A 25,601-nucleotide genomic window follows, 5' to 3' on the forward strand; every position below is an offset into this window, starting at 1 on the left:
CCCAACACAATGCATCTGAAATTCTCCAGGTGCAACTAACACTAGGTAAGACTGCAATCGAAATTGTAGCTTGCTACAGATACCCCACCATGCCCCAAGATTCTCACTACACTTTTCTAAACATACTGGAAAATATTAAGATACAACCAAACACCCTAATACTGGGTGATTTCAACTACCCTGCCATTAACTGGTTAAACTACTTATGTACCAACACCTTTGCCCAACAGTTCTTGGAATTCATAAATTCCAATGCACAGGATCAACTAATCCATAGTCCCCACCAGGGGCTCCAATATCCTAGACCTGGTCATTACCAACATGGGAAATCGATGCTCCACACCTTTGGTCACCCCCTCATTGGTCAGGTCTGACCATAAGCAAATCACCCTTAACATCCACAGCCCACCCCCTCCCCCCAGTAAGGAAACCTCCATAAAAAAAACTTCTCCAAAGTCAACTTCATGCTACTCAAGTCAGAAGTGACAAACTTCATGACACCCATGCAGACGGGAACTGAAAGTTCGACTGCTGACATCTACACTAAGGCACTGTACGAGCACATCCACTCATGCATGAATCGTGCCATCCCAAATAGAACCAAGATGCTCTCCTCCAAAAAAAGGAAGCCAATCTGGTGGTCTCCTGCCATAAACAAACTTTACAACAAAAGGAAGAAACTGTTGCAGAAAAGAAGAAAATCCCAGGATGAAAAAAACTCCCTTACCAGCCTCAGTAAGAAGCTGAGATCCCTCATAAAATCCTCCAAAGCTAGTTATGAAAATAAAATTGCCAAATATTCCAAAGACAACCAAAAGGCATTCTATAACTATGTCAAGAATCTAAATGGCAACGCTCAGATCTGCTCTGAGCTACAACAGAATGGCATTAAATATACTAATCCCACGGATATTGCCAATATCCTGGCAGATCAATTCAGTGTCAACTTCACCCACCTTTCACCCCCTAAACGGCCCATCTCAATACCAGAAGACTGCCAAATTCTAGTAATAAAGGCCACACAGGTAAAAAATGCACTCTCCAAAGCTAAAAATACAGCAAATGGGGATCTAGCAAATAACTATTTGAAATGTTGAAGCAATGAGGTATGCTCCTGGGTTAGAATGATAATACAACCAAGATTACAGTCAATACATAGTTAACCGAGCAATGTGATACAGTAAAGATTTACCTTTTTTGATAATAATTCTAAAACAAACTATTCAGGTACCTGAGCTGGGGCTACAGTTCACCATTTATTAGGTCATATAAAATTACTACACTCAAAACAAAGATGTTCTTTACCTTATGGAATATTTTAATCCTTGATGTGGACCAGCAGGTCTTGGACTTGCAAGTATTTGCCCTCTTGCAAGTATTACTTGCAGGGCAGGCTTTGTTAGCACAACACTTCCAGGATTTCTTAGAATGTATGAAGCTGTGGTTGCAAAACTTAATTTGGGAAAACAACCCTACCCCCGGGATGGCTGAAGAGACTTGAGTAACTGAAAGAAAAAGGAAGTGGGAACAATCAATACCTAGTGATAAAATGACTAAAGGTGTCTTGCCATATAACGAATTATCCACCATTTGGCATTGTGGAAGGACCTGAACTAAACTACATGAATAAGCAAAGATCAATATTACAGAGAACTGGGCTCAATGGAGTTCCAAGGGAACAAAGAACTTTCTCTTTAAGAAATCATTAATATGACATGACTAGCTTAAGACACCCATGTACAGAGACTGGTTATCAGGAACAATTACAAATGGGGCTAAGAGATCCAACCAGATAGCTCAGAACATAAGTGGAGAAAACAGATTTCTGCTAGTGACTTCATTTTTTGATAATGATCAAATACCATGGGAACAGCTGAATGAAAATTTGGTCTTGGGAGCAAGGCAGGAAAATAACAGTGCTAGTTAGTCAACAAACCAAGCATAAACAATGTAGAGGCAAGGAGAAACCAACCCTGGTCAACTGGATAGCCAAATGTGGGGGGGGGGGGTTTGAGATTCAAGCTAAGAATCTAATCGCAGAGGCATCTAGAGTGATAATGGAGATGGAAAAAAAAAACTCATGGTGGGGAAAATTGAGGTGGTCATGTGAAAAGGGGCTAAGCCTGATGACATGGAGTGAGTCTCCTTGGCAGTAGCATGCAAAATTAGAAGGTATGTCACGTAGTCTAAGAAATGCAAGATTCTTGCCTGGTGTTTCCACTTTTCACACTAGCATAACTGGTTAGGATTTTTTTACTCCAGTTAATTGTCTGTGCTAGGGATGAGAGGAAGGTATACAACACATACGGTCTAATGTTTTTTGTAGAAGGTTCCCTTGGGTTTGACTCATGAGATAAGAGTGCAACAACTAATCTAGAGGATCCTACATGAACAAACTGAGTTATATAAATGCCTGTTCCTTCTTGATATTAACTCAAAAGAACAGTCGGGGCATAAAGTACAGTTTTGTACCTACCATAAATGTAGATGTTCGAGTGTTCACCCTGCTGCAGTCATTACACTTGGGGTTATCCTGTCGTCAGGCGGTCCCGCAGTCGGCCGGAATTCCAAAGTCTTGGTACGGCGTTGGTTGCTTTCGCCTCTTCCCTGACGTCAGTGCGCCAGGGATATATATAATGCAACCAACGCCATTTTCTTCAGTTTTTTTTTTTTGCCCCAGATGTCAGGTGCCCCCAAAAAGGTGGTCAGAATTAGTACCAAATTGAGTAACCACTGCACAAACACAAAATCCCTTCAGCTATAAGCAAATACATCAGTAAGGCATAGAAGAGATTTAGCCATTAGAACAGAGGGGATGGAGGGAGGGTAACCTGGACTGCAGCAGGGTGAACACTCGAACATCTACATTTATGGTAGGTACAAAACTGTACTATGTTCATCGTGTTACCCTGCTGCAGTCATCACACTTGGGTTGAATCCCAAAGCTAAGGTAGGGGGGAGGAATCATAGAGGTTAGTGGAGGAAATAAGGACCTGCAGAATTGCAGTGGTGAAGCCCGCCCTGGACTTAGAGTAAAGAGGTAAGTGATAGTGTTTGGTAAAGGTGTGTACTGAACTCCAAGTTGCAGCTTCTAAAATTTCCTTGGTTGGAACCCTCCTGAGAAAGGCTGTAGAGGTAGCTGTAGCCCTGGTAGAGTGGGATCTAATGGTAGCAGGAACTTGTTTCCCATGATGGGTATAGCAGAAACGTATGCAATGACCTATCCATTTAGAAATGGTTTGCTTTGATAATAGCCTTCCTTTGAGAAGCTGTAGCATAGGATACAAAGAGCTGGTCAGATTTTCTGAAAGCCTTAGTTTTGTCCAAGTAGTAACGAAGCTGCCTGCGAATGTCCAAGGAATGCAGGAGTCTCTCACCTTTGTTCTGTGGATTGGGGAAGAAGGTGGGTAAGTGGATGGTTTGATTTAAAGCTACACTGGAAACCACCTTAGGCATAAAGGAAGGATTAGTTCGTAGAGAAACTCTGTCTTGATGAAAAATGAGGAAAGGTTCCACTGCCATTAGTGCCTGTAGCTCTGAGACTCTTCTAGCTGAAGTTATTGCTAGGAGCAGGGCAGTCTTCCATGATAGGAACTGAAGATCTGCAGAGAAAGCTGGTTCAAAGGGAGGTAGCATTAGTTTTTCCAGAACAAAGTTGAGGTCCCATGTTGGTGTAGGAGCTCTCCTGGGTGGTCTAATGTTTTTTGCCCCTCTGAGGAACTGCCTTAGAAGAGGATGTGAAAATAAAGGTGGAACCGTGTTGTAATGAGCAGAAATAGCTGAAGCATGGATTTTAATTGAGGAAAAGGAAAGTCCTTTGTGCAACATCTCGGCTAAATACTGTAGAATGTGAGGCATGTGAGGCTGAATTGTGTCTTGGTCTTTAGCTTTGTTCCAGGCACAAAATCTTTTCCATTTGTCCGAATAAGCTTTCCTGGTGCTTGGCCTCCTGGCTTCCAGAATAACATCCAGAACTGCTTGTGAAAGAGGAGCTGGTTGGATGTTTAGTTGATTTGCCATGCAGCCAGATTTAAAGTTTTGAGCTGGCTGTGAAGAATCGGATTGTTCTGTTGTATGAGCAAATGGGGTATTTGAGGCAATATCCATGGTGGGCTGTGGGCCATATTTTTCAATAGCAGATACCAGTGCTGGCGTGGCCAGTCTGGGCCTATGATAATCAGTCATGGTCTCTCCTTTTTGACTTTCAAAAGAACCTTTGTGAGGACAGGCAATGGAGGGAAGGCATATACTGTCAGGTTTTTCCAACTGAAAGAGAGAGCGTCCACTTTCTAAGCTTGATGGTGAAATGTCCTTGTACAAAATTTTGTCAGTTGATAGTTTTGAGGACTGGCAAACAGGTCTATGTCTGGAAGGCCCCATTTTTGAGTTATCATTGTAAATATTTGTGGATCTAGTTTCCACTCGTGGGATCTTTAATGTTTCTGCTGTGGTCGTCTGCCACTGTGTTCTTCTGTCCTGGCAGGAATTGAGCTTGTAACTGGACTTGGTAGGCCAGAGCTGTGTTCCATAAGATCATTGCTTGCCTGCATAGAGGGTAGGAATGTGTACCCCCTTGTTTGTTTATGTACCACATTACTGTGGTGTTGTCAGTCTTTATTGCAAGTTGTCCTGGATGAAATAGATCCTTGAAGGCTGTCAGAGCTTTCGGTACAGCTAGCATCTCTTTTTGATTTATGTGCAGATTTCTTTGATCTGCAGTCCATAGGCCTTGAATGCATTGTCCTGCCATGTGTGCCCCCCAGGCGTGGTCTGAAGCATCTGTTGTGATTGTTTGCCTGGCTGGGGGCAAGGTGAAAGGCTGACCCTTGTTGAGGTGACATGCCTATGACCACCATAGAAATTCCTGTTGTAGGCAGGGAATGAGAGATATCATTGTGTCCAAGCTGTGGCTGTGCTGAGACCATACGCTTTTTAGGTAACATTGTAATTTCCTCATATGCAGCTTTGCAAAAGGTATTATTAGTATACAAGATGCCATGAAGCCCAAAGCCTGCAGAATTTTTCTTGCAGTTAATTGGGTCTTTGTTGTCATGGTCTTGAAATATTGAGTCAGTTGTAGTTGCTTGTCTGGCGTAAGATAAGCCTTCTGGGCCATTGTATTCAAGCTGGCACCCAGGAATGTCATTTTTTGTGAGGGTACTAGTTTTGATTTCTTTTCATTTACTGTGTACCCCAGGCAGTTTAGTAGATGTTTTACAAAGGCCAGATGATGTAAGAGAAAGTCTTTGCTTTCTGCTTGGATGAGGCAGTCGTCCAGGTATGGATATATTTTAATTCCTCTTTGTCTGCAGTACGCAATTACTGGTGCCAGGCATTTTGTGAAAACACTGGGCGCAGTAGATAAGCCAAAGGACAGTGCAGAGAATTGGTAATGGGTTGAACCTGCAATGAAACGGAGGTAACTTCTGCAACTTTGTCTGATAGGGACATGCAGGTACACCTCCTTGAGGTCCAACGTTACTAGCCATGCTTATCTTGAATTTGGGTACTTGTAAGTAAGTGTTTAGAATTGAAAGGTCCAGATTTGGTCTCCAGGCATTGTCCTTTCTGGGCACCAGAAAGAGTCTTGAGTAAAATCTTTGGCCTTGCTCTCGAGTAGGTACCAGTTGAATGGCTCTCATGTGCATGAGAGCAGTAATTTGCTTTTGTGCCTCTGCTCATTGATTTTGTGGCAGGTTTGGCATTCCTCTTTTCATTGGCAAGGTGTGAAAGTGGAATTTGTATCCTCATAAAATTATGTGTAGGACCCATTTGTCCTTTGTGACAATGTGCCAGTTTTCTGCAAAAAGTGTGAGTTTTCCCCCCAAGGGGGCTGCCAAGAGAGTATTGCTTGGCCAGATGAGGTGAAAGTCATTGAGTTTGCCTTCTGGTGGATTGAGACCTGCCTTCTCCTCCCTTCTGTGTGGTAGTGCCCCATTGGCGAGGTTTATACTGGGCTTGTGGTTGTCCTCTGCCCCTTGGGCGTCTGTATTTACCCCTCTGTGGTCTGTCAGTGGCTGGAAAGGACCAATTTTTTGTTGGCCAGTTTCTGCTGAAGTGAGGGGGTTGTACTTGTAGGAAATCTTTGACTGTCTGCATAGATTTTGCCTTATCTTCCATTTTCTTTAAAACTTCTTCCGCTTTAACTCCAAAAAGAACATCCTGCTGTAAGGGAGCATCTAGTAGTTTTGCTTTAACATGATCAGGCAGAGTTTGTTCCTTTAACCAAGCATGCCTACGTATAACAGACCCAGTGACACCTGCTCTGCAGGAGGCTCCCAAAGAATCAAACCCACATTGTAAGGTATGTTTGCCCACCTGCTTAGTGGCGTGCAACAGATCCTGTACTTCTTTCAATTCAGATTGTTGAGGGAGAGTGGTTATTCTTTGCTTTAACTGAGAGATTAGAAATTGCTGATACTTAAGCATGTGAAATTGACAATTCAGTGCCCTCATAGCTAGTGTGGCTGAGGTGTAAATCTTTTTCCCCCACCTGTCTAGTGCTCTGGAATCCCTCTCAGAAGGTACTGGGTTTTCAGCCATAGAAGCCTTAGCCCCCTTGGGACCCTGGGAGATAGTTTCTGGGTCAGCTACAGGGCTTTTGTAAAGAAATTTGTGGGAATCAGGCACTCTGTAGTATCTGTCAGGCTTAGCCGGAGCAGGAGGTAGAGAGTCTGGGTTGAAAATGGATTCTAAATAGACATCATCCACAATGTCCAAAACTGGTGGGATGGCAAGTGGTCTGTGTTGGGGGAATAAAAGAAACTCTCTGAGCCTTTTCTTTGAATCAGAGTAGTCCTGACCTTCCCAGTGAAAATGTTCCCTCATAGTGTGTAAAGTTTCCCCAAAGGAGTAGTCTTCAGGAGGAGAAGCTGATGGAATAGAGTCCTCAGCATCAGAATCTTCATAAGGAGAGAAGTAGTCTTGGTCCTCAGAGGAGTCTGAAGAAATGGACATTTGCTCAGAGGATGCAAAATCTTCTCTTGTCTAGGCCTTTTGTCAGGAGGGGGCTGGGAACCCCTGATTAAAGAAATCAAATCTTCAGCCATTTTGAGCATCTGTTTCTTAGGCATGGGGCCTTGAACAGGAGACTGAAGTGCAGTCCTTTTAGATTTAGAAGGAGTCTTCGACTTAAAAAACATTTTAATGGTGAGAGTCGTCTATCTGAAAATGCCTTCAGAAACCGATGGCGTTTCTGTAGCACCGACGTCTTTTGTAGCAAAGTCGTCAGAAAGGCCTGAAGTAAAAGGCTGCGTAGGCCTGGTACATTCCGTCAAAATTTCTGTAGCGGTCTCAGGTTCCAGATCTGCGGTAGGCAGGGGCTGTGTCGGAGCCTCACTGAGGACCGAAGAACCGGAGACCGGATCTGCCCAGGCCTCGGAATCTAGTTTAGGCCTGGGCTGTCTGTCCTTATCCCTGCGTTTTTTGTGCACGCTGGTAGTCGGTTGCTCCGATGGCATGGTGTAGTTAAATTTCCTACCGAAGTAGTGGCATACGAAATCAAAGCGTCTTTTAATAGTACGCTTATTAAACCTAGCACAAAACCAACAAGAAGTGACGTCGTTGTCTGGGACTAGGCAAGGTATGCAATAAGAATGAAAATCCTTATGAGGTATTTGCTTCCCACAAGAAATACAATTGTTAACTTTTTCTGACATCAGTCTGAGGCAAGAAAAGTTTCCCCAATGGGGTACTTAGCTTTATAGAAGACTTCGGTCTGAAATTCAAATTCGAAAATCTCAGGAGTCGGCCGACCGGCACTTGCGAACTGCTTCTGCTTCGGGCACCGCGCGGCAAGAAAGACTGAAGAAAATGGCGTCGGTTGCATTATATATACCCCTGGCGCACTGACGTCAGGGAAGAGAAAACAGCAACGCCGGACCAAGACTTTGGAATTCCGGCCGACTGCGGGACCGCCTGACGACAGGATAACCCCAAGTGTGATGACTGCAGCAGGGTAACACGATGAACATCTAGCTATTACTGGTACATGGTATTGGTGGTAGAAGATTCAATTAACACCAGGTGGAAAAAAACTGCATGAGCCAAATATGGGAAAAATTTAAGGCATTATGAATCATTTAAATGAAAATGATGAAAAAGAGTAGTTCAGGCAATTCTAGATATTTCACCTTAATAAATAGATGCCCTAGCTGCATTATGTAGACTCAGTGGTAAGGTATGCTTGGGGGTTATGTGTAAAATAAATGGAAATCACCACAATGGCAGCCATCTTGACTTAAAGAGAGTCTTTCCTATACTGAAGTGTCTTCCCCGCCACACCACTCTACATCTACACTGTTTGTACTGTCCATATTGTTAAAATTGCTCCTATTCTTCTTAATCTTTCTCTTATTTTCTTAATATTCTTGGAAAAAAGAAGGCAGTCCTGCTATCTTGGTCTTATAATAATATCATCTGGCAAGTGCTAACATAACTCACTATTTACTATACTTTTGTACTGTTGCTGTGATTAGAATGTTATGAATAACAATTCAATAAAATGGTTAATGGTATTAAAGAATGAAGGTAGCCAAGTCACTGCTCAACTGAAAAAACGTAAATCTGACAAAACCGTCACAGAGCTAATGCAAACATGATAAACAAAAACATTTCTTGACTGAAAACAGCAATGAAGAGACAACCTGAAAGAACAGTGGGATTAATGGTAGAATAAGCATACTGTAAGTCAAGACTCCAAGCAATGCATAAAGAAAAACAATTATAGTGAAGATAATGTCTTCCACCAAGTTCCAGTATCATAACGTCTTGAAAAGGCAAAAGTTGCAAATGATCTTATTTGCTTGTGAGATTAATTATTGGGCAGTGCCAATTTTCAAATGCGACTCAGAAAATCTATTCTAAGTAATACAACTGATATAGAAAGGAACATATGTAGACTTTACATGTACATCAACTGCACATTTACATGTCCATTGCACTGCAGTATGCCATTAGTAGTAGTACAAATCTGCATACAACTAAATGAAAGTGAATAATCTAATCTAAAGGGATAAGTATTCTAGACAACACTGGTGATGTGTTATTAAATCTGCGAACAATACATATGGGATATGCTCAAAAGGAAATTCTTTAGACAAAATGAAGCACAGGACGAGTAAACGAGTTAGGATGGAGCATTAAAGAAGCACTGAATGAGTTACAGAAGAAAGTAGGAAGAAGCACAGCATGTTTATGCAGTGCAGCAGCAGTAAGGTAGTTACAAATGAGAAAACAGAGTGGCCTTAGGTTACATTGAGTTATGAAGTGTGTGCCAGATGTGCCCACGCTGGAAGTCTAAATACTGAGACATGTATTTACAGTATCAGGGACCAACTCAGCATAAAAGTTTTAAATTATTTCAAGTAGTAATAGTAGTATAAATAAAATAAGGAGCTGGTGTACAAGTGTAGGAAGTTACAAAATAGGTTTAAGTTGAGACTAGGGAACCAAACAAAAACAACAAATAAATACACATTTTTAAAATACCTGCTGCCAAATGAATGCTTTGCCATAACATTTTGACAGCTTGTGAACTGAAAGGTTTAATATACCAACACAGTGTGAAACACAGAGACCACCTAAATGTAAATCATAACTCTGCTTCTATTAAAAAACAATGCTGCTGAAACACGTTCTCCCAAAAAGGTTGTTCCAGCAACAAGGGTCATATGTCTCCACCATGCTGCAACAGGGATATTATTTAGGAATTTTTAGAGCATAATAAGGGCAATCTAGGTACTACAAATTCATTTCTGCCACAATAAATTCAGTGAACCCAAGAATTTGTCTGTGTCTTTTGGCTTTTCCTGGTTAGGGGTCACCACAGCGGAACTCCGGTCCACTAATGATTGGCAGTAGAGTTTTACGTGCTGGCTTGCCGGGCCTAATGCACAACCTTCAACGAAGGAACGCCCATTCACACAAGTCGCCACACAGAAGACACTAACTGAGAATCGAACTGGCAACGTCTAACTGTGAGGCGACAATGCTACCGCAGCACCACCACCGCAGTATGACTATGAAATGTTTTACAGCCTTGAAAGCACTTAGTTTGGTCATACAGAAGCCGTTAGCAAAGTGCCCCTCTGATAAACGAATGGCTTTAAAAACTGTTAGACACTTTACTCTGCTATACTTTTTTATATAACAGTATTACAGCTTTTAAAACTGAAAATGCTTCAGGTACTGTTCTGTGTTGGCAACTGTTAATGCTGAAGCATAAGACTAGAGGTTAGCAGCATGCAAAGATGCTTAAGAAATCTGTCTTCATGATTTTGGAACAAAGTTAGCATGAATCATGTACTGTAAATGTACTTAAAACAAAGATATTAATACAGTTCACATGTGTTTGGGGGTAGCACTTCCTTAACTCTCCCCCTCGGTTCAGTTGTACAAAAATGATAAGTCTGGCAAAAGAATACAGTACCCTGGATATCAATTCACATCTCAGACTTTTTTAAGGCACAGCTCATAATACAGCAATAACCCACACCTGGGTGTGGGCAATGCTGGACCCACCCACGGTTGGTGTGGCTTGGTCACAAGGGCGAAGCCCGAGTGGCCAAACAAAGTCAAACGTGGGCAAATCCAGCATTACCCACACCCAGAAGCGGGCCACTGCTATTATACAATGACATTACTCAAGGAAAAAAAATAATTACTTTTCCTAAATAATGGCATTGTTTAATGCCTCCTTGCTGCCCTTCCACAGCTGTCTGGTATTCTGCGGCAGTCCTGATGTACTGCGCATGCATATGCCTACACGGTACATCAGAGCTGTGGGCAAAAGCAATGGAGAAAGCAAGATCTCCGCTGCTTTTTACAAACTGTTTTGCCATGTCAAATGGGCCCAACACAGCGAGACAGCTTCAAAAAAACAAGAATATGTTGCAAATATAAAAAAGAAGTTGTGTACTCCCATAACATTCCATCTGTGTTGCCCATTTTCATTCTTTCTCAACAGCTGGGTTCAGATCAGATCCTTGGATCCAGCTTCAGCCGTGACCACAAAGCTCTCGAGCTTCTCCCTTAGCTACAATGCACCAACCCCTAACATTCCTCACATACCGTTTGCTAAATCAGAATAAGTAAGAAATACTACTATGAATTTCTGGTTATAGAAGCAATTATTACTATGAATTTCTGGTTATAGAAGCCATTATCTAGAGGTCAACAGAAGGACCAGAAAAGTCCCTAAAAACTCTCATTCTTCCAGAAATCATTGTTGAATGGTTGGGGGTTGGTGGGAGGGGGAGTTGAGGAAGAATGAAACTGGACAACACAGATGGAATGTTATGGTGAGTACATAACTTCTTTATCTGATGTTGTCAATTTTCATTCATTCCTCAACAGTTGGGACAAAGTCCGCAGCTGTCTGAAATCCTGCATGGACTAAGGAAAGATATTGCTAAGGACACCTGAGCCAAAAATTGCTCTTCCCCTTGACTCCAGATGTAATTTGTAATGAGTAATAAAGGTATGAGGATTAGCCCAAGTTGCAGCTGTACAAATATCATCAATGGAATGTCTGGACAAAAACATTGATGAAGTTGCCATGATCTAGTCGAGTGGGTTCTTAAAGGTTTTGAAAATAAAATACTCAATTTACTGTAGGCAAAAGAAATAAGGTCGGTGTAGCTGATCAGATTTTCTAAATTCTTTTGTTCTATGTAAGCAGAAATGTAGCTGTCTATGAACATCTAACAAGTGAAACATGCATTCTCCTTTGTTTTCAAATTTTGGAAAGAGGACAGGCAGATTAGTAGACTTGTTGATGTTGGATTCTGACATGACCTTAGGAAGGAAAAAAGGGTTGCTTCGCAATGTTACTCTATCCCTATGAAAAATCAAGTAGGGAAGTTTGAAGGACAAGCTTGAAGTTCAGAAATTATTCTAGCAGAGGTAATGGCCACTAGAAAGATAGTTCTAGGTCAGAAATTTAAGATTACATTTTGCTGCTGGTTCAAATGGGGAATGAAATAAGGCCTGCAGAATTATATTCAAGTTCCATGGTGTAGTAGGGTCTTTGCAAGGTGGTTTCAATAAAAGTGTGCCTCTCAAGAAGGCCTTACAAAGCTTAGACAAAGCCAGGAAAGAATTCTCAAAACCAATATGGAAGTTAGATATTGCTGCCAACTGAATTCTAATAGTTGAGGAGCTAGCTACTTCACTAAAAATTGTTGCCAAAATTTCAAGGGCACTCCGTACAGGAGCTGAAAAAGGATAATATGTTTCTGATGCGCCCAAAAAACAAACCTCTTCCATTTATTTCTGTAAAGTTTCCCTGTAGAAGCTTTATGGGAAGATGGAAATATATCAGGGACAGGGGAAGAAAGCAAAGGTTGTCTGGCTATTAAAGGAAGTGAAGAAACCACTCTGTCAGATTTAGGTTTAAGATAACCGGATGAAGCCTGCGCGTTGGCTGAGACAGGAGGTCTGGAATTGGATCCAGAATCCGAAGCTGGTAGACAAGATGAGGCCCAAGGAAAGGGGAAACCAAATCTGTCGAGGCCCGTAAGGTGCAATGAGGATAACTCTGCTCTTCAACCTGGCAGCTTTTTGCAGAAATTTGGGGATCAAGGGAGTTGGGGAATATGCATAAAGGAGACCAGGGGCCAATCGTGGAGTAAAGCATCCCTCAGCAATTCCCCCAGTGGGGGGAATCAGGGCAAAGTAGATACTGCACTTGTTGTTTAGGGGAAAAACAAAAAGATCGCAGCAAGGCTGGTCCCACTGATGGAAAATAATTCTGGCCACGTTGGTGTTGAGGAATCGCTTGTGAGGTAGCAGGCAAGCTGAGCTGGGCCATTCTATTATCACGCTGGACTTCCTTGGAATGTGCTTTGCTATCAGAAAGCAGATGGAAGAGATTGTTCATTGCCAGGGCTTCTCAGTACAAGGGGTAAGACCTAGTTCCTCATTGTTTGTTTCTGTACCGCACTACAGGCATATTGTCCATCTGAATCACAATCGTTCCTAAAGGCAGAGAGTCTTGAAATGTTTGACACTAAGAGCACTGCTCTCATTTCTAAGACGCTGATATGCATGTTGGCCTCTTCAGGGACCAAGTACCTTGGACTGCTTTCCCCAGGAAGTGTCCCCCCCCTACCCAATCTGGGATGAGTCCGTGGTCACTATGCCCTTGGGCTGAGGGAGAATGAAACAACGGCCTTGAAAAACTTGATCTGATTGAATCTACCACCAAAAATGTCTTTTGCATGCTTTTTATTTGGACTGACATGCATTGATAAAGAATCAACCAATGAGTTGCTAGCATCCACTTAAGAATCCTCATATGGAATCTCCCTAGAGGAACTAAAATTATGGCTGCTGACATTGACCCTAGGACTTGTAGAATCAATCATGCTGAAATTGTTGTACTGTGAATTATCTTCTTGACCTGGAATATGATAGTCTGTACTCTGGCAAGAGTGGAGAAGCTGTTACTGATATTGTGTTGAAATCTGTTCCTATAAACTCCAGTATTTGAGAAAGTTCTAACTCAAATGTGCTGTAACTTATGGTAATTCCTGGAAGGAGGCAAGTTTGGAGTACCCAATTTCTCGTTCATGAGTGGACGCATGGTCAGGGCAGTAATGAGCCAGTTGTCCAGATGCAGAAACACCTGGACTTCCTTACAGTCTCAAGGGAGCTGCCACCACTGCCATGTATTTGAACACCCTGGGGGCTGTGGTGAGACCAAATGGCAGGCCTTTGAACTGGTAATGACTGGCTCCCGATCAGAAGCATAAATACCCTCTGGACTGTCTGTTCATTGTTATATGATACACCTTCAACACATGCACTATCAAGCAAATCCAGTTGTTCCTGCCCAAAAAGGGCAAAATGGCCTGAACCGTGACCATGTGTTGGACCGATATGTTCCAGTTGCTGAGATCCAAAATTGGTCTCCAGTCCCATTTTCTTTGGCACTAAAAAGAATCTTGACGAAGTTCTGGATTCTGTCTTGTCTGGTGGGACCTCTTGGATAACTTTTTTCCAGCAGCTTTTGTATTTCTAGTGCTGCTGTTTTCCTCTGATTGGGTGGAACATCAGAAAATTTGCATGAGGATGGAGGTGGGAGGGAAAATGGAATTCTATAACCTCTGGAAATAATCTTCTGCACCCATGAATACTTTGTGATGCCTAGCTTGGCTCTCTGGTGCAGAGATAAATGACCCCCGATTGCCTCCAGAGGGTCTGCCAGAGAAAGACTCTCTAGTCCTTTGGTTTTGTAGGCCACTTTGGCCATGTGGGCTGTGTCTTCCATTCAAGATCCCCTCCCCCCTTGCCTCTGGGGGAATGACCTCCAAGTGGATCTTAGAAAGGACCCCAGGATTTTTTGAACCACATTTTTCATCCTCCCCATTGGTTCCTAGAGAAGGACCTTTGAGAGGTCAAAAAACATACTCCCACTGCAGACAGAATCTTTCCATCCTGCTTGCAACTGGAGTGCGTGTCCTTCATTTTGGGGCCAAATGAAGAGACTCTGTCAAAAGAAGTATTAACGAAAGAGGACTTCAAGGGCTCCATAAAGTCACACAAGTGTCTACTAATGAAAATGGCTGAACCCACTGCCCTTCAGGTACCCTCTCTGCTGCATAAGAGATAAGCCTCATGGACAAATTTGAGAGGGACTGAAGTCTTGTCAACTGTGAGGCCAGAGAAGCCAGAGTCTCAGCAGCAGTGGTCCCAGAAAGAGATTTTGACAGTTGCTTAATTCTTCTGGAGTCTTGTAAAGTGTTCCAGGCAGTTCAGCCATCTGAGGGCAAAAGTTGTTGAAGCAAAGACATGCTTCCCGAATCTGTCCAAAGCCTTAGACTCTCTGTTAGGTGGATGGACAGTGGAACTCAGTTCCACAAGTTCCTTCTTATTGGCCGCCTCCACAACCATAGCATTTACAGGTAGTCCCTTATTCCAAAGCTCCCTTCTTGCTGATGGTGCCAGAATCTAATCTGGTCTCATGGGGATAGGATAGGTTCAACCAAGTCAGGCTCCTTCCACACCCGCTTACAGATCAAGTCAACAAACTCAACAGTGGGTGGAGTCACCCAGGAGGTTGACGGCCAGATCCAAACGCCTCTAGGAATACTGATTTATCCACAGAAAGATTGTCAGAGGACCAACCACCTCTTTGTTTAAGGATCTCTAGGATGTCTCCAAATGAGACATCTTCAGGTGGTGATCCTTCCTCTTTGTCAAAATCGGTATCTTCGGCGATAGATTCCTGTGGGGAATCCAAGTGCCTGCTTCTGCACTCTTATGAGATAATTCTTCGGTTGGATGTTCTAGAGAAGTATCAGAAGAGATGGTGATACTCTGCTGTGTAGCCTGGAGAGTCTGGGCTGGCTGCCCCTGTGGATTCAAATGTTGAGGCTCAAGGTGCAGAGATTCACGAGATCCTGAAGGGAGATCCGAGGGAAGAGACAGAGACCATCTGTCCTGCAGATCAGAGAAAACATTCTCCACCACCTCAAAAGCGTAATGTCCCAGGAAGAGAGAAGCCAACGGAGCTATGGAGCCATGCTTCCGGATCCATCTGCCCCGAAAGCATCCCACACAAGGCAGAGGTCAGAGCCAAGCTGTCCAATGCTAAGGCTCTGAGGGGCAGAGATGGCTCTGACAACTTCGTGGCCGACTCCAACACTTTGTATCCAGCAGGGACACTACAGTCGAGAATCATCTGGCTCTGAACTCATTGGAGCCGAAGCACTCAGAGAAATCCTCAGATCAGAGGATAAAATTGTCCTCAGAGCTGATCCAGAAAGTCTCTGCAAACTCAGATCCAAGGGCTCTGAAATGGACTGCCAGCATGGAAAAGGAACGGATAACAAAGGGGTAGAACAAACCAAGGCTTCCTGACCCAAACGAGTAGGAGCTGGGAGAAACCCCATCTGTATCTGCTCCTAGAGAAATCTCCTCATCATCCTATTCACATTGGGTTCGGTGAGACTCCTGGAAAAACAAGAGGAGGCTACAAAAGGAAATTTTGAATGTCGTCTTTCCAAAAAATGGAGATGGGACACTAGACTGCACCGGGTCATTTGTTAGTGAATATCAAGCTCTCGGAAGAAGCCTTGGATCCGATGAACTCAGATCCAAAGAAGTTTTTGGAGATCTGCAAGCCGGATTCGATACAGAAGCCTTTGGATCCATCCTCCTATTTCTCATTTTTTGGAGGTTCCATTGATGACCGAATGGAAGATCCAGACAATCTTAGGGATTTTTTTGGAAGTCTCCTTAGAAATAGTTTTGGGGAGTTGAGCCCCAGAAATTACATCCGAAAAGGCAGAAGGTAACAAACCTTTTAATATCAACTGGTTTTTACAATTAGCAATAGCTTGCAGGTTAAAATTTTTACAATAAATAATAAAAAGGCCAGGGGATAGGAGGAGTGGATGGTTGCAGACAAATGAACACATACCAGATGGAACGAATGGGATAATGCTTGAAGTTCAGAAACTCTCTTGGCCGTGTAAATGGCTACCAAAAAGTCTGTAGGGACAAGAATTTGAGATCCACCAACAGAAGCCGTCATTCAAAGAAGGGGCGGTCAAGGCCTGTAGGGAGAGAGGTCCCAAGGGAGGAAAGGAAACTGCTTTTGTTTTATAGGGCCCAAAAATTTTCGGAACTGCTGGCACCATCATTAAAGAGAGTGGTTAGAAAAAGTCAAGCACTAAAGGAAGAGGGGTGGAAGAAGGATTCAGGCCTTGCAGCCCCCACAAAAAAGAAAAAGTTTCTCCTTGCTTCGCAAAAACCTTTAGTGATGCCAAGAATTCATATCCAACGGTGTAAATCCCCCTCTGTTCAGAGACTAAACAGTAAAGAACAAGCCAAATATAAAGGCAGAGAGGTAACCAAGGCTTCTCAATAATCCATTCATAAAGTGCCTGTGTCTGCAACTGGAATGTTTTCCAAGAACCAAGCTTAAATGTAAAAGCAAAAGAATTTATTTAATAAAATTGTTGTCGGTAAGCTCTTTCACATTTGCTTCCTCAGACCGTTAACATTCAAAAAATCAGTCTGCTCCTTTTATATTGATCATGTGTTTCATCTTATAAAACTTTAAAGTGATACAAACCAAATTATTGAAAGTTTCATTAAGGAAGGTTCAGTGTCATAACATTTCTATATTAGATAAAGTAAATTAATATCTATAAAGAATTTACTAGGTACACATCATTCAATACTTACTAAAACATACTAATATATAATGTTTGTTGCTAGAAAGGCATATCTAAATGCTGCAGCATTTAGAAGCATTAACTGTTCCATGAAGCTCAATAAATAAAATATTTAGATAAAACTTTTCCAGTAGGTACTATAGATACATTAAACTATATTATTCTACGTATATCTACGTATATCATTCATGTATAAAACTATCAAAAACATTATAAATATGCTAATCATACAAAACAGTATTCACAAAACAGTAGAAGTCGCTAATCGTCAAGGACACAAGTTAAAAAAGTCAACAATTGACAAATTACGTACATTTATAACAAATGTCTTTAAAATACTTTAAAGGCATTTATAAAAGCCTATCATTATATATTTACACTAAAACCTAACCAAACATAGATATACGAGTTGTTAATATTGTAAATAGCGCTTATTTAAGGCGTCTGGCTCTTAACACTGGTCGAATGGAAGCTCGTTCATTAAGGCCACTGCCTTTGTCTGCACTAAGGCGAATCACCCAATTAACTTCTACTCTCTCAGTAGTGTTACGAATATTCCCTTGTCTTAATATTGGCAGGACACTATCTATAGCCATAAAAGTAAAGCTGTGTTGGTTACCATATTGACCTACATGCTTGGCCAATGCATTGTTACTATGCCCAATCCTAATGGCATATAAGTGTTCTCTAATCCTAATTTTAAATGCCCTATTAGTCTTACAGACATAGAAAGCTTGGCATTCTTGGCACCTAGCTAAGTATACCAAGTTAGCTGTATTACATGTGGCATCAACTTTAAACGTGAATATCTGACCAGTATCTGGGTGCTCAAAAGTATTTGCTTCACATATGCACTTACAATATTGGCATTGTTTGCAAGGGTGGGTTCCCAACAAGGCCATTTTTTCTCGACCATCATGACGATGACAAAGTAGCATCTTAAGATTGTTCCTATTTTTATACTGGAACTTAGGAGTGATGCCCACTAAATGACCCGATCTCCTGGTTACTGGTGAGAATCGACCAGTGCTTATAAATGATATCAATGATGTCCTTCCTGTCATTAGTGTAATACATTTGTATTTTTATTTGCCCATTGTCTACTTGTCCAACTATGGGTTCATGTATATGATCAGAAAAATAGGGTGCCGCTCTATTTGATCTTAATCTGTGTATGTCTTCTATAGTTCTATCAACTTCATGCGGCTTATAGCCCCTTTGAGCAAGCCTCAGTTTAAATTTATCTAGTTCATTCAGGTAACCCTCGTGTGGCATTAAGCCTAGAAATTCTCATACCCTGACCTTTAATAATATTCCGAAATATATAAGATGGGTGCATGCTTGTCCTATGTAGGAGGCTGTTCCTATAGCATTTCTTCCTATACACACCAGTACTCACTTTTTCTTCCAGCACCCTCTCCACAAACATCCAAGAAGTCTATGCGGTGTAAAGAGTGCTGATGCATAAATTTCAAGTAGGAGGTTAGCCCATTGACCAAGGTCATGTATCTATCAAGTTCGAGTTGATTACCTTGCCAAACAAGAAAGACATCGTCCAGAAAACGACGATAAAAGCGTACGTGGGAGGCATGTAAATCAGTTGGACAAGTAGACAATGAGAAAATAAAAATACAAATGTATTACACTAATGACAGGAAGGACATCATTGATATCATTTATAAGCACTGGTCGATTCTAACCAGTAACCAGGAGATTGGGTCATTAGTGGGCATCACTCCTACGTTCCAGTATAAAAATAGGAACAATTTTAAGATGCTACTTTGTCATTGTCATGATGGTCGAGAAAAAATGGCCTTGTTGGGAGCCCACCCTTGTAAACAATGCCAATATTGTAAGTACATATGTGAAGCAAATACTTTTGAGCACCCAGATACTGGTCAGATATTCACGTTTAAAGTTGATGCCACATGTAATACAGCTAACTTGGTATACTTAGCTAGGTGCCAAGAATGCCAAGCTTTCTATGTCGGTAAGACTAATAGGGCATTTAAAATTAGGATTAGAGAACACTTATATGCCATTAGGATTGGGCATAGTAACAATGCATTGGCCAAGCATGTAGGTCAATATGGTAACCAACACAGCTTTACTTTTATGGCTATAGATAGTGTCCTGCCAATATTAAGACAAGGGAATATTCGTAACACTAATGAGAGAGTAGAAGTTAATTGGATGATTCGCCTTAGAGCAGACAAAGGCAGTGGCCTTAATGAACGAGCTTCCATTCGACCAGTTAAGAGCCAGACGCCTTAAATAAGCGCTATTTACAATATTAACAACTCGTATATCTATGTTTGGTTAAGTTTTAGTGTAAATATATAATGATAGGCTTTTATAAATGCCTTTAAAGTATTTTAAAGACATTTGTTATAAATGTACGTAATTTGTCAATTGTTGACTTTTTTAACTTGTGTCCTTGACTATTAGCAACTTCTACTGTTTTGTGAATACTGTTTTGTATGATTAGCATATTTATAATGTTTTTGATAGTTTTATACATGAATGATATACGTAGAATAATATAGTTTAATGTATCTATAGTACCTACTGGAAAAATGTTATCTAAATATTTTATTTATTGAGCTTCATGGAACAGTTAATGCTTCTAAATGCTGCAGCATTTAGATATGCCTTTCTAGCAACAAACATTATATATTAGTATGTTTTAGTAAGTATTGAATGATGTGTACCTAGTAAATTCTTTATAGATATGAATTTACTCTATCTAATATAGAAATGTTATGACACTGAACCTTCCTTAATGAAACTTTCAATAATTTGGTTTGTATCACTTTAAAGTTTTATAAGATGAAACACATGATCAATATAAAAGGAGCAGACTGATTTTTTGAATGTTAACGGTCTGAGGAAGCAAATGTGAAAGCGCTTACCGACAACAATTTTATTAAATAAATTCTTTTGCTTTTACATTTAAGCTTGGTTCTTGGAAAACATTCCAGTTGCAGACACAGGCACTTTATGAATGGATTATTGAGAAGCCTTGGTTACCTCTCTGCCTTTATATTTGGCTTGTTCTAAAATTTTTACAACTACAAAAATCTATATTCAGGTTGTCTGGGCCCAGGCAATAAACACCTAAATCATTTGCACCTGAGAGCGAAAGCTTATGACCACATTTTTTTGTTTACATTTCTTAAACCCTGAAGGGCCCTTTATCAGGCATCTTCAACAAACAGGAAGGAAGAAAAACAGATAGACGAGTTTTTTTTTTTTTTGTTAACAACAGCAGAAATAAGGACAAGGGAGGAAAAAGTATGAACAATGGTATGCAAGAGTACACTGAAAAGTGTAAAGAAAAAGTTAAATAGAAAAAGGAAAAAATCTACGAAAATACCAGCTATGGTATATATAACGGATGCACTAAATGTAAGAAAAATATAGAGACAGAAAATAATCAAGAAAAATACACTTATCTGAAAATAAGCTCGAGACCTCAGATGAACACGTCTATTTTACAAAAGCAGCAAACGAGATCTGGGGTATGTTAGGGGTTGGTGCATTGTGGGTAAAAGAAGCTAGAGAGGTTTATGGTCACCACAAGCTACAGTCACAGCAGAGTCGGATCTAAGGATTGGATCCAAACCCAACAGTTGAGCAATGAATGAAAACTGACATCAGATCTAAATCTTGTCAGTAATAAAGGCTGACAGACCAACAACCCATTTCATTTCTGTAAAGGCAATCCAAACTGTAGAAAGCCATCTTTCACAGCTGCAACAACAACACTTAACCTTGAGTAGTAGTAAGAGTAAAGGTGACGGCACCGATTAAACAGTTACAAAAATAAACACAATAAAATAAAGGCTAAGCAGACCTTTTGTAAAATGGCAATGACAACTGTTTAGTTAAAAAACTAAATAAATAAATGAAGAGCAACGTAGGCTGGCCTCTGTTGGACACTAGGTGTTGCAGCTTGATGCCTAACAGAATAAACAAATATGAGACATTACCTGGCTTAAATGAATTTGAAAACTCTGCCCCTGAACCCAAAACTCCAAACCACATACTTATCTGAAACACCACAACATAGTTATGCACCAGCATAAGAATGAATGTGCTCACTTGCAAATCCTGCACTCAAGGTCAAACTCAAACTCTTGTGCTGTGGTTCATTTGACAGTTTGACATTCAATATTTTGAAACTACAGCTATATTGCAAAATTAAATAAACTACTGAAGTAATGCTAACATTTTTAAATCAACAGTCTGGTTGCTTACTTGCCAGATTTGATGTCTACTGCTGCTTTCTGAAACATGCTACTAGCAGACTCCAGGCTCTCCAAAGTACCTTTTCTTTGCTCTTTTGTTTTCTGCATATTCAAAGCCTGAAACCGTTTCTTTGTGCTTAGTTCCACCTTCATGCCACCAATCAGATTGAGCAAGTTGTCTTTTTTAGCTCCAGAAGCAGTTTGTTCCTCATCTTTACTGTTTGAGTTTGCTGTACTTGGCTCCTGTGTAGAAGTTTGAAGATCTTTTTCTTTTTCTGTGAAAGCACTTGCCCTGAAATGCCTCCTTGTTATGTATTTTACTATGGACAAACTAAAAAAAAAAAAAAGAATAAAAAGAAAAATAATCCTTACATTCAAAACATGAGAAACAACCATAGACATATTACAAATAATTTCAATAAAAGGATCCACACAGTACTGAGTGATGATGACAAGAACTCATTAAAATATTTTGTCTAAAAAAAAAAATTATCACCCAACCAACACTTGTGGCTGATACAACCATGATTAACAGCTATTCTGTACGTTTTCCTGTCAATTAACCTACATCTTGATAATGAAAGCTCTGCAGAGTTATCTTGCGTATTTTTCAGAACTGTTGGTTCTTTAAATCTTTAAGAGCTGCCCTTCATGGCTGAAAAATAAATATGTCCTCAAGCGTGAACAGAAACCAGATAAAAATATTAAAAAGAGAAACAGAGCAGGAGTTGATATGAAAAGAGTCTGCATGTATATACATTTTATATATATATATATATATATATATATATATATATATATATATATATATATATATATATATATATATATATACACATATATATATATACACACACACACACACACACACACACACACACACACACACACACACACACACACACACGTATTTTTTTCGTTGTTGTAAATTAGAATCGAGAACTCCTTTTCGAGGCAACCCCATATGCCATGCTGCAAGGCGGAACTACCTCAGATCTCGCTTGGCAGCTAACTAACACTGCTAAAGACTCATCCTAATATAATTAGGAATCATGGTTCCTAAAAGAAGTCCTCATAACAATGCTCCAGAGGAAGCAATCTAATAGGAACTCTCCAAGATCTGTCCAGGCCAGGGGAAGGAGAAGACAACTAACATGGAACGTTATGGTAGGTACATAACTTCTAAATGTTAAGTTGTCAATCTCATTCTTGCTGGATGGGACCTATCCCGGTGGCTCAATGGAACAGACTCTTGAGAACAGTGGAACCAAAACTGGCCCTATCTCTGGAGGCCAAATCCAACTTGTAATGAGACACAAAAGTATGGCCCAAGTAGCTGCTGCACAAATAGTGTCAATGGGAAGTCTATCCTGAAAGGCTACAGAAGTGGATAGACTCCTGGTCGAATGAGCTTTTGGCTTAGAAGATAGTTGTTTGCCTTAGAGAGTACACATAGGAAATGGTGGAAGTCAACCATCTAGATAAGGTCACTTTAGATACTGGAAGACCCAACCTGCTTCCTGCATAGGAGACAAACAATTGGTCTGATTTTCTAAGTTGTTTAGTCCTATGTAAGTAGTACCTGAGCTGACGATGAACATCCAAAAATGCAGCTTCTGTTCAGCTCTGTCAGAATAGTTAGGAAGAAAACTGGTAGATCAATAGATTGGTTAATACTGGCTTGAGATACAACCTTGGGAAGAAAGGAAGGGTTAGTCCTGAGCGAAACCCTATCCTTATGAAACACCAGATAAGGTGAACGAATACAGAGGGCCTGAATCTCAGAAACTCTTCTTGCAGAAGTAACAGCCAGCAAAAATATAGTTTTCCATGTCAACAACTTTAAAGAACAAGGAGGTAGAATTAGGGATGCCAACATTAAGTTCAGATCCCATTGCGGAGGAGGATGTTTCACAGGCGGTTTTAGGAGAAAAACTCCTCTCAAAAAGGCTTTGCATAACCTATGAGACATGATGTTATTGTCCTGCAAGCCAACATGAAATTTGGAAATAGCAGCCATTTGTACTTTGACTGTAGATGATGACGATCCTGAATGAAAAACCTCCAGGAAATCCAAAACAGAATGTATAGGAGGATCAATATTTCTGGCGAATAGAAAAACGCCACTTGCTAGCATAAACAGTTCTAGTGGACGACTTTAAAGAAGACACTAAAATGTCTCTGACTGAGTCAGAAATCATTGGTAGCCTGGCTAGGAAGGAAGTGGAGCAACCAAGCAGTGAGGTTGAGAGAATGAATGGCTCGTGCTGTTGACCGACTGGTGGATCAAAAGATCCGAACTGGGTCCAGATGCCAGGGCTGCACCAGAAGGTGGGCCAATATGGAGCAATGAGGATCAATTTGGCTCTCAAATTTCTGAATGACTTGTGGAATCAATGGAAAGGGAGGAAAAGCATAAAGAAGTCCCGAGGCCAATCCTGGGTTAGAGAGTCTCTCAAGGGTTGGCCTGGAAGAGGAAAAGTAATCTGGGCACTTGCTGTTTTGAAAAAATCTGATCCACTACAGACTGATTGAGAGACCACGAGGCATCAGAATAGATCTGCTTAGCCTGTCCGCCAATAGGTTGGACCTGCGAGGATGGCTATCAGAAACTGCTGAGAAGAGATCGCCCATTGCCAAAGTCTGAGAGCTTCGGATAGGACCTGGTTCCGCCCTGTTTGTTGATGTACCAGACCACGGACATGTTGTCCGTCTGAACTGCAATAGTCCCTGTGGGAAGAAAGTCGCCGAGGGCTTGCAACGTTAAAAGCACTGCTCTCATCTCCAGAACATTTATGTGCAGGAGGTATTCTATGGGTTGCGACCATCCTGCCCTGATAATGCCCCCACCCGATCAGAGAGGCATCCGTGGTGACTGTGGCAACTGGAGGAGGGGAACAAATGGTCGGCCCTGCTGAAGAAGAGGGAAGATACCCACCATCATGAGATGAGCCCTGCAAGACTGTGTCACTAAGATCTCGTGTCTCATGGGCAGATCGACAACATCCACTGCAGGAGGCTAGTGGAAGAAGAACAATGGCTGCAGCCATTAGGCCTAGAACCTTCAAGACAAACCTGGCTTTGACCTTGTTGCTTTGTAACAGAAGCTGAACAAATTTCTGGATGTCCAGAATCCTTTGATTTGTTAGTCTGGCTAACATTTTGACGGTATTTAACTCTCCTATAAAGGTGATAGATTGGCAAGGCAGCAGAGAGGATTTTTCAAATTCACCAAAATCCTAGACTCTTGCAAAGCTGTAAGGTGTAATCTCTGGACCGAAGAAGCTGATCCCTGGAGGTGGCGGAGAGGAGCCAGTCGTCTAAATAAGGAAACACTTGGAATCCTCGGCGTCTCAGGTGAGCTGTGACCACCGCCATGCATTTGGTGAACACTCTGGGGCTGAAGTGAGGCCAAAGGGCAGTGCTCTGAATTGGTAATGACTGGCTCCCAGCCGGAGAAACCTTCTGTGAATCTTTATGTGATAGATCCTGAAGGTCTATCGAGCACATCCAGTTGTCCTTGCCCAGAAAGGGCAGAATGGATTGCAGCGTGACCATCCGGAATCTTGCCTTTTGACAGACTTGTTTAGTCTGCTTAGGTCTAGTATTGGTCTCCAATCTCCGCCTACTTGGTCTGCGGCACTGTTTGGATGGCTCTTTTTCCCAGGAGTTTTAAAACTTCCTGTTTTGCCAAATCCCTTTGACCGGGTGAGATGTCTGGAAGGGATTGTATTTTGTAACCTCGGATATAATCGACTGTACCCACTTCTCTTGTGATAGGGATTGCCAGGCCAAGGGTGGACAGTGGATGCTGAAAGGGCTTCTCAGGAAGAGGCTCCCTGTTGCCCTGGTTCTGAGGACCCCCTGCCTCTAGTGTAGCTCCTTGGGCTCCTTCTGACCCTTGGGATATGGTCTAGAAGGAGTGGAAAACTGGACTCCAACGGCAGAAAGAGTTTTACCGTCTTGTTCACATCTGGTCAAAGTATCCTTCACCTGAGGTCCGAACAAAGCCGAACGGTGTTGGTGAAAAAATTACACAGCATCCAGGCTTGGCGTCTAAGAGCAACACCTGTGCTCCATCGGCTGCATAAGATATGAGCCGCATGGAGGAGTTAGATATCGAATTCAGGATAGCTAGCTGAGAGGCAATCTTTTCCTGAGCCCC

At 41.5% G+C, this 25,601-nt stretch overlaps 1 protein-coding gene across 1 annotated transcript in view; it reads right to left on the bottom strand.

The window, feature by feature from the left end:
• The window catches only part of MRPS31 (mitochondrial ribosomal protein S31), a 621,425-nt gene that overhangs the window by 566,631 nt on the left and 29,193 nt on the right, over positions 1 to 25,601 (bottom strand). The window contains exon 2 of the mRNA XM_044072042.1: positions 21,447 to 21,767. Within this exon, the coding sequence (XP_043927977.1) occupies positions 21,447 to 21,767 (321 nt within the window). The remainder of the gene's footprint in view (positions 1 to 21,446; positions 21,768 to 25,601) is intronic.

The sequence above is a fragment of the Protopterus annectens genome, chromosome 5.part0 (genome assembly GCF_019279795.1).
Source record: "Protopterus annectens isolate FY-2018-M chromosome 5.part0, PAN1.0, whole genome shotgun sequence".
Taxonomy (NCBI): domain Eukaryota; kingdom Metazoa; phylum Chordata; order Ceratodontiformes; family Protopteridae; genus Protopterus; species Protopterus annectens.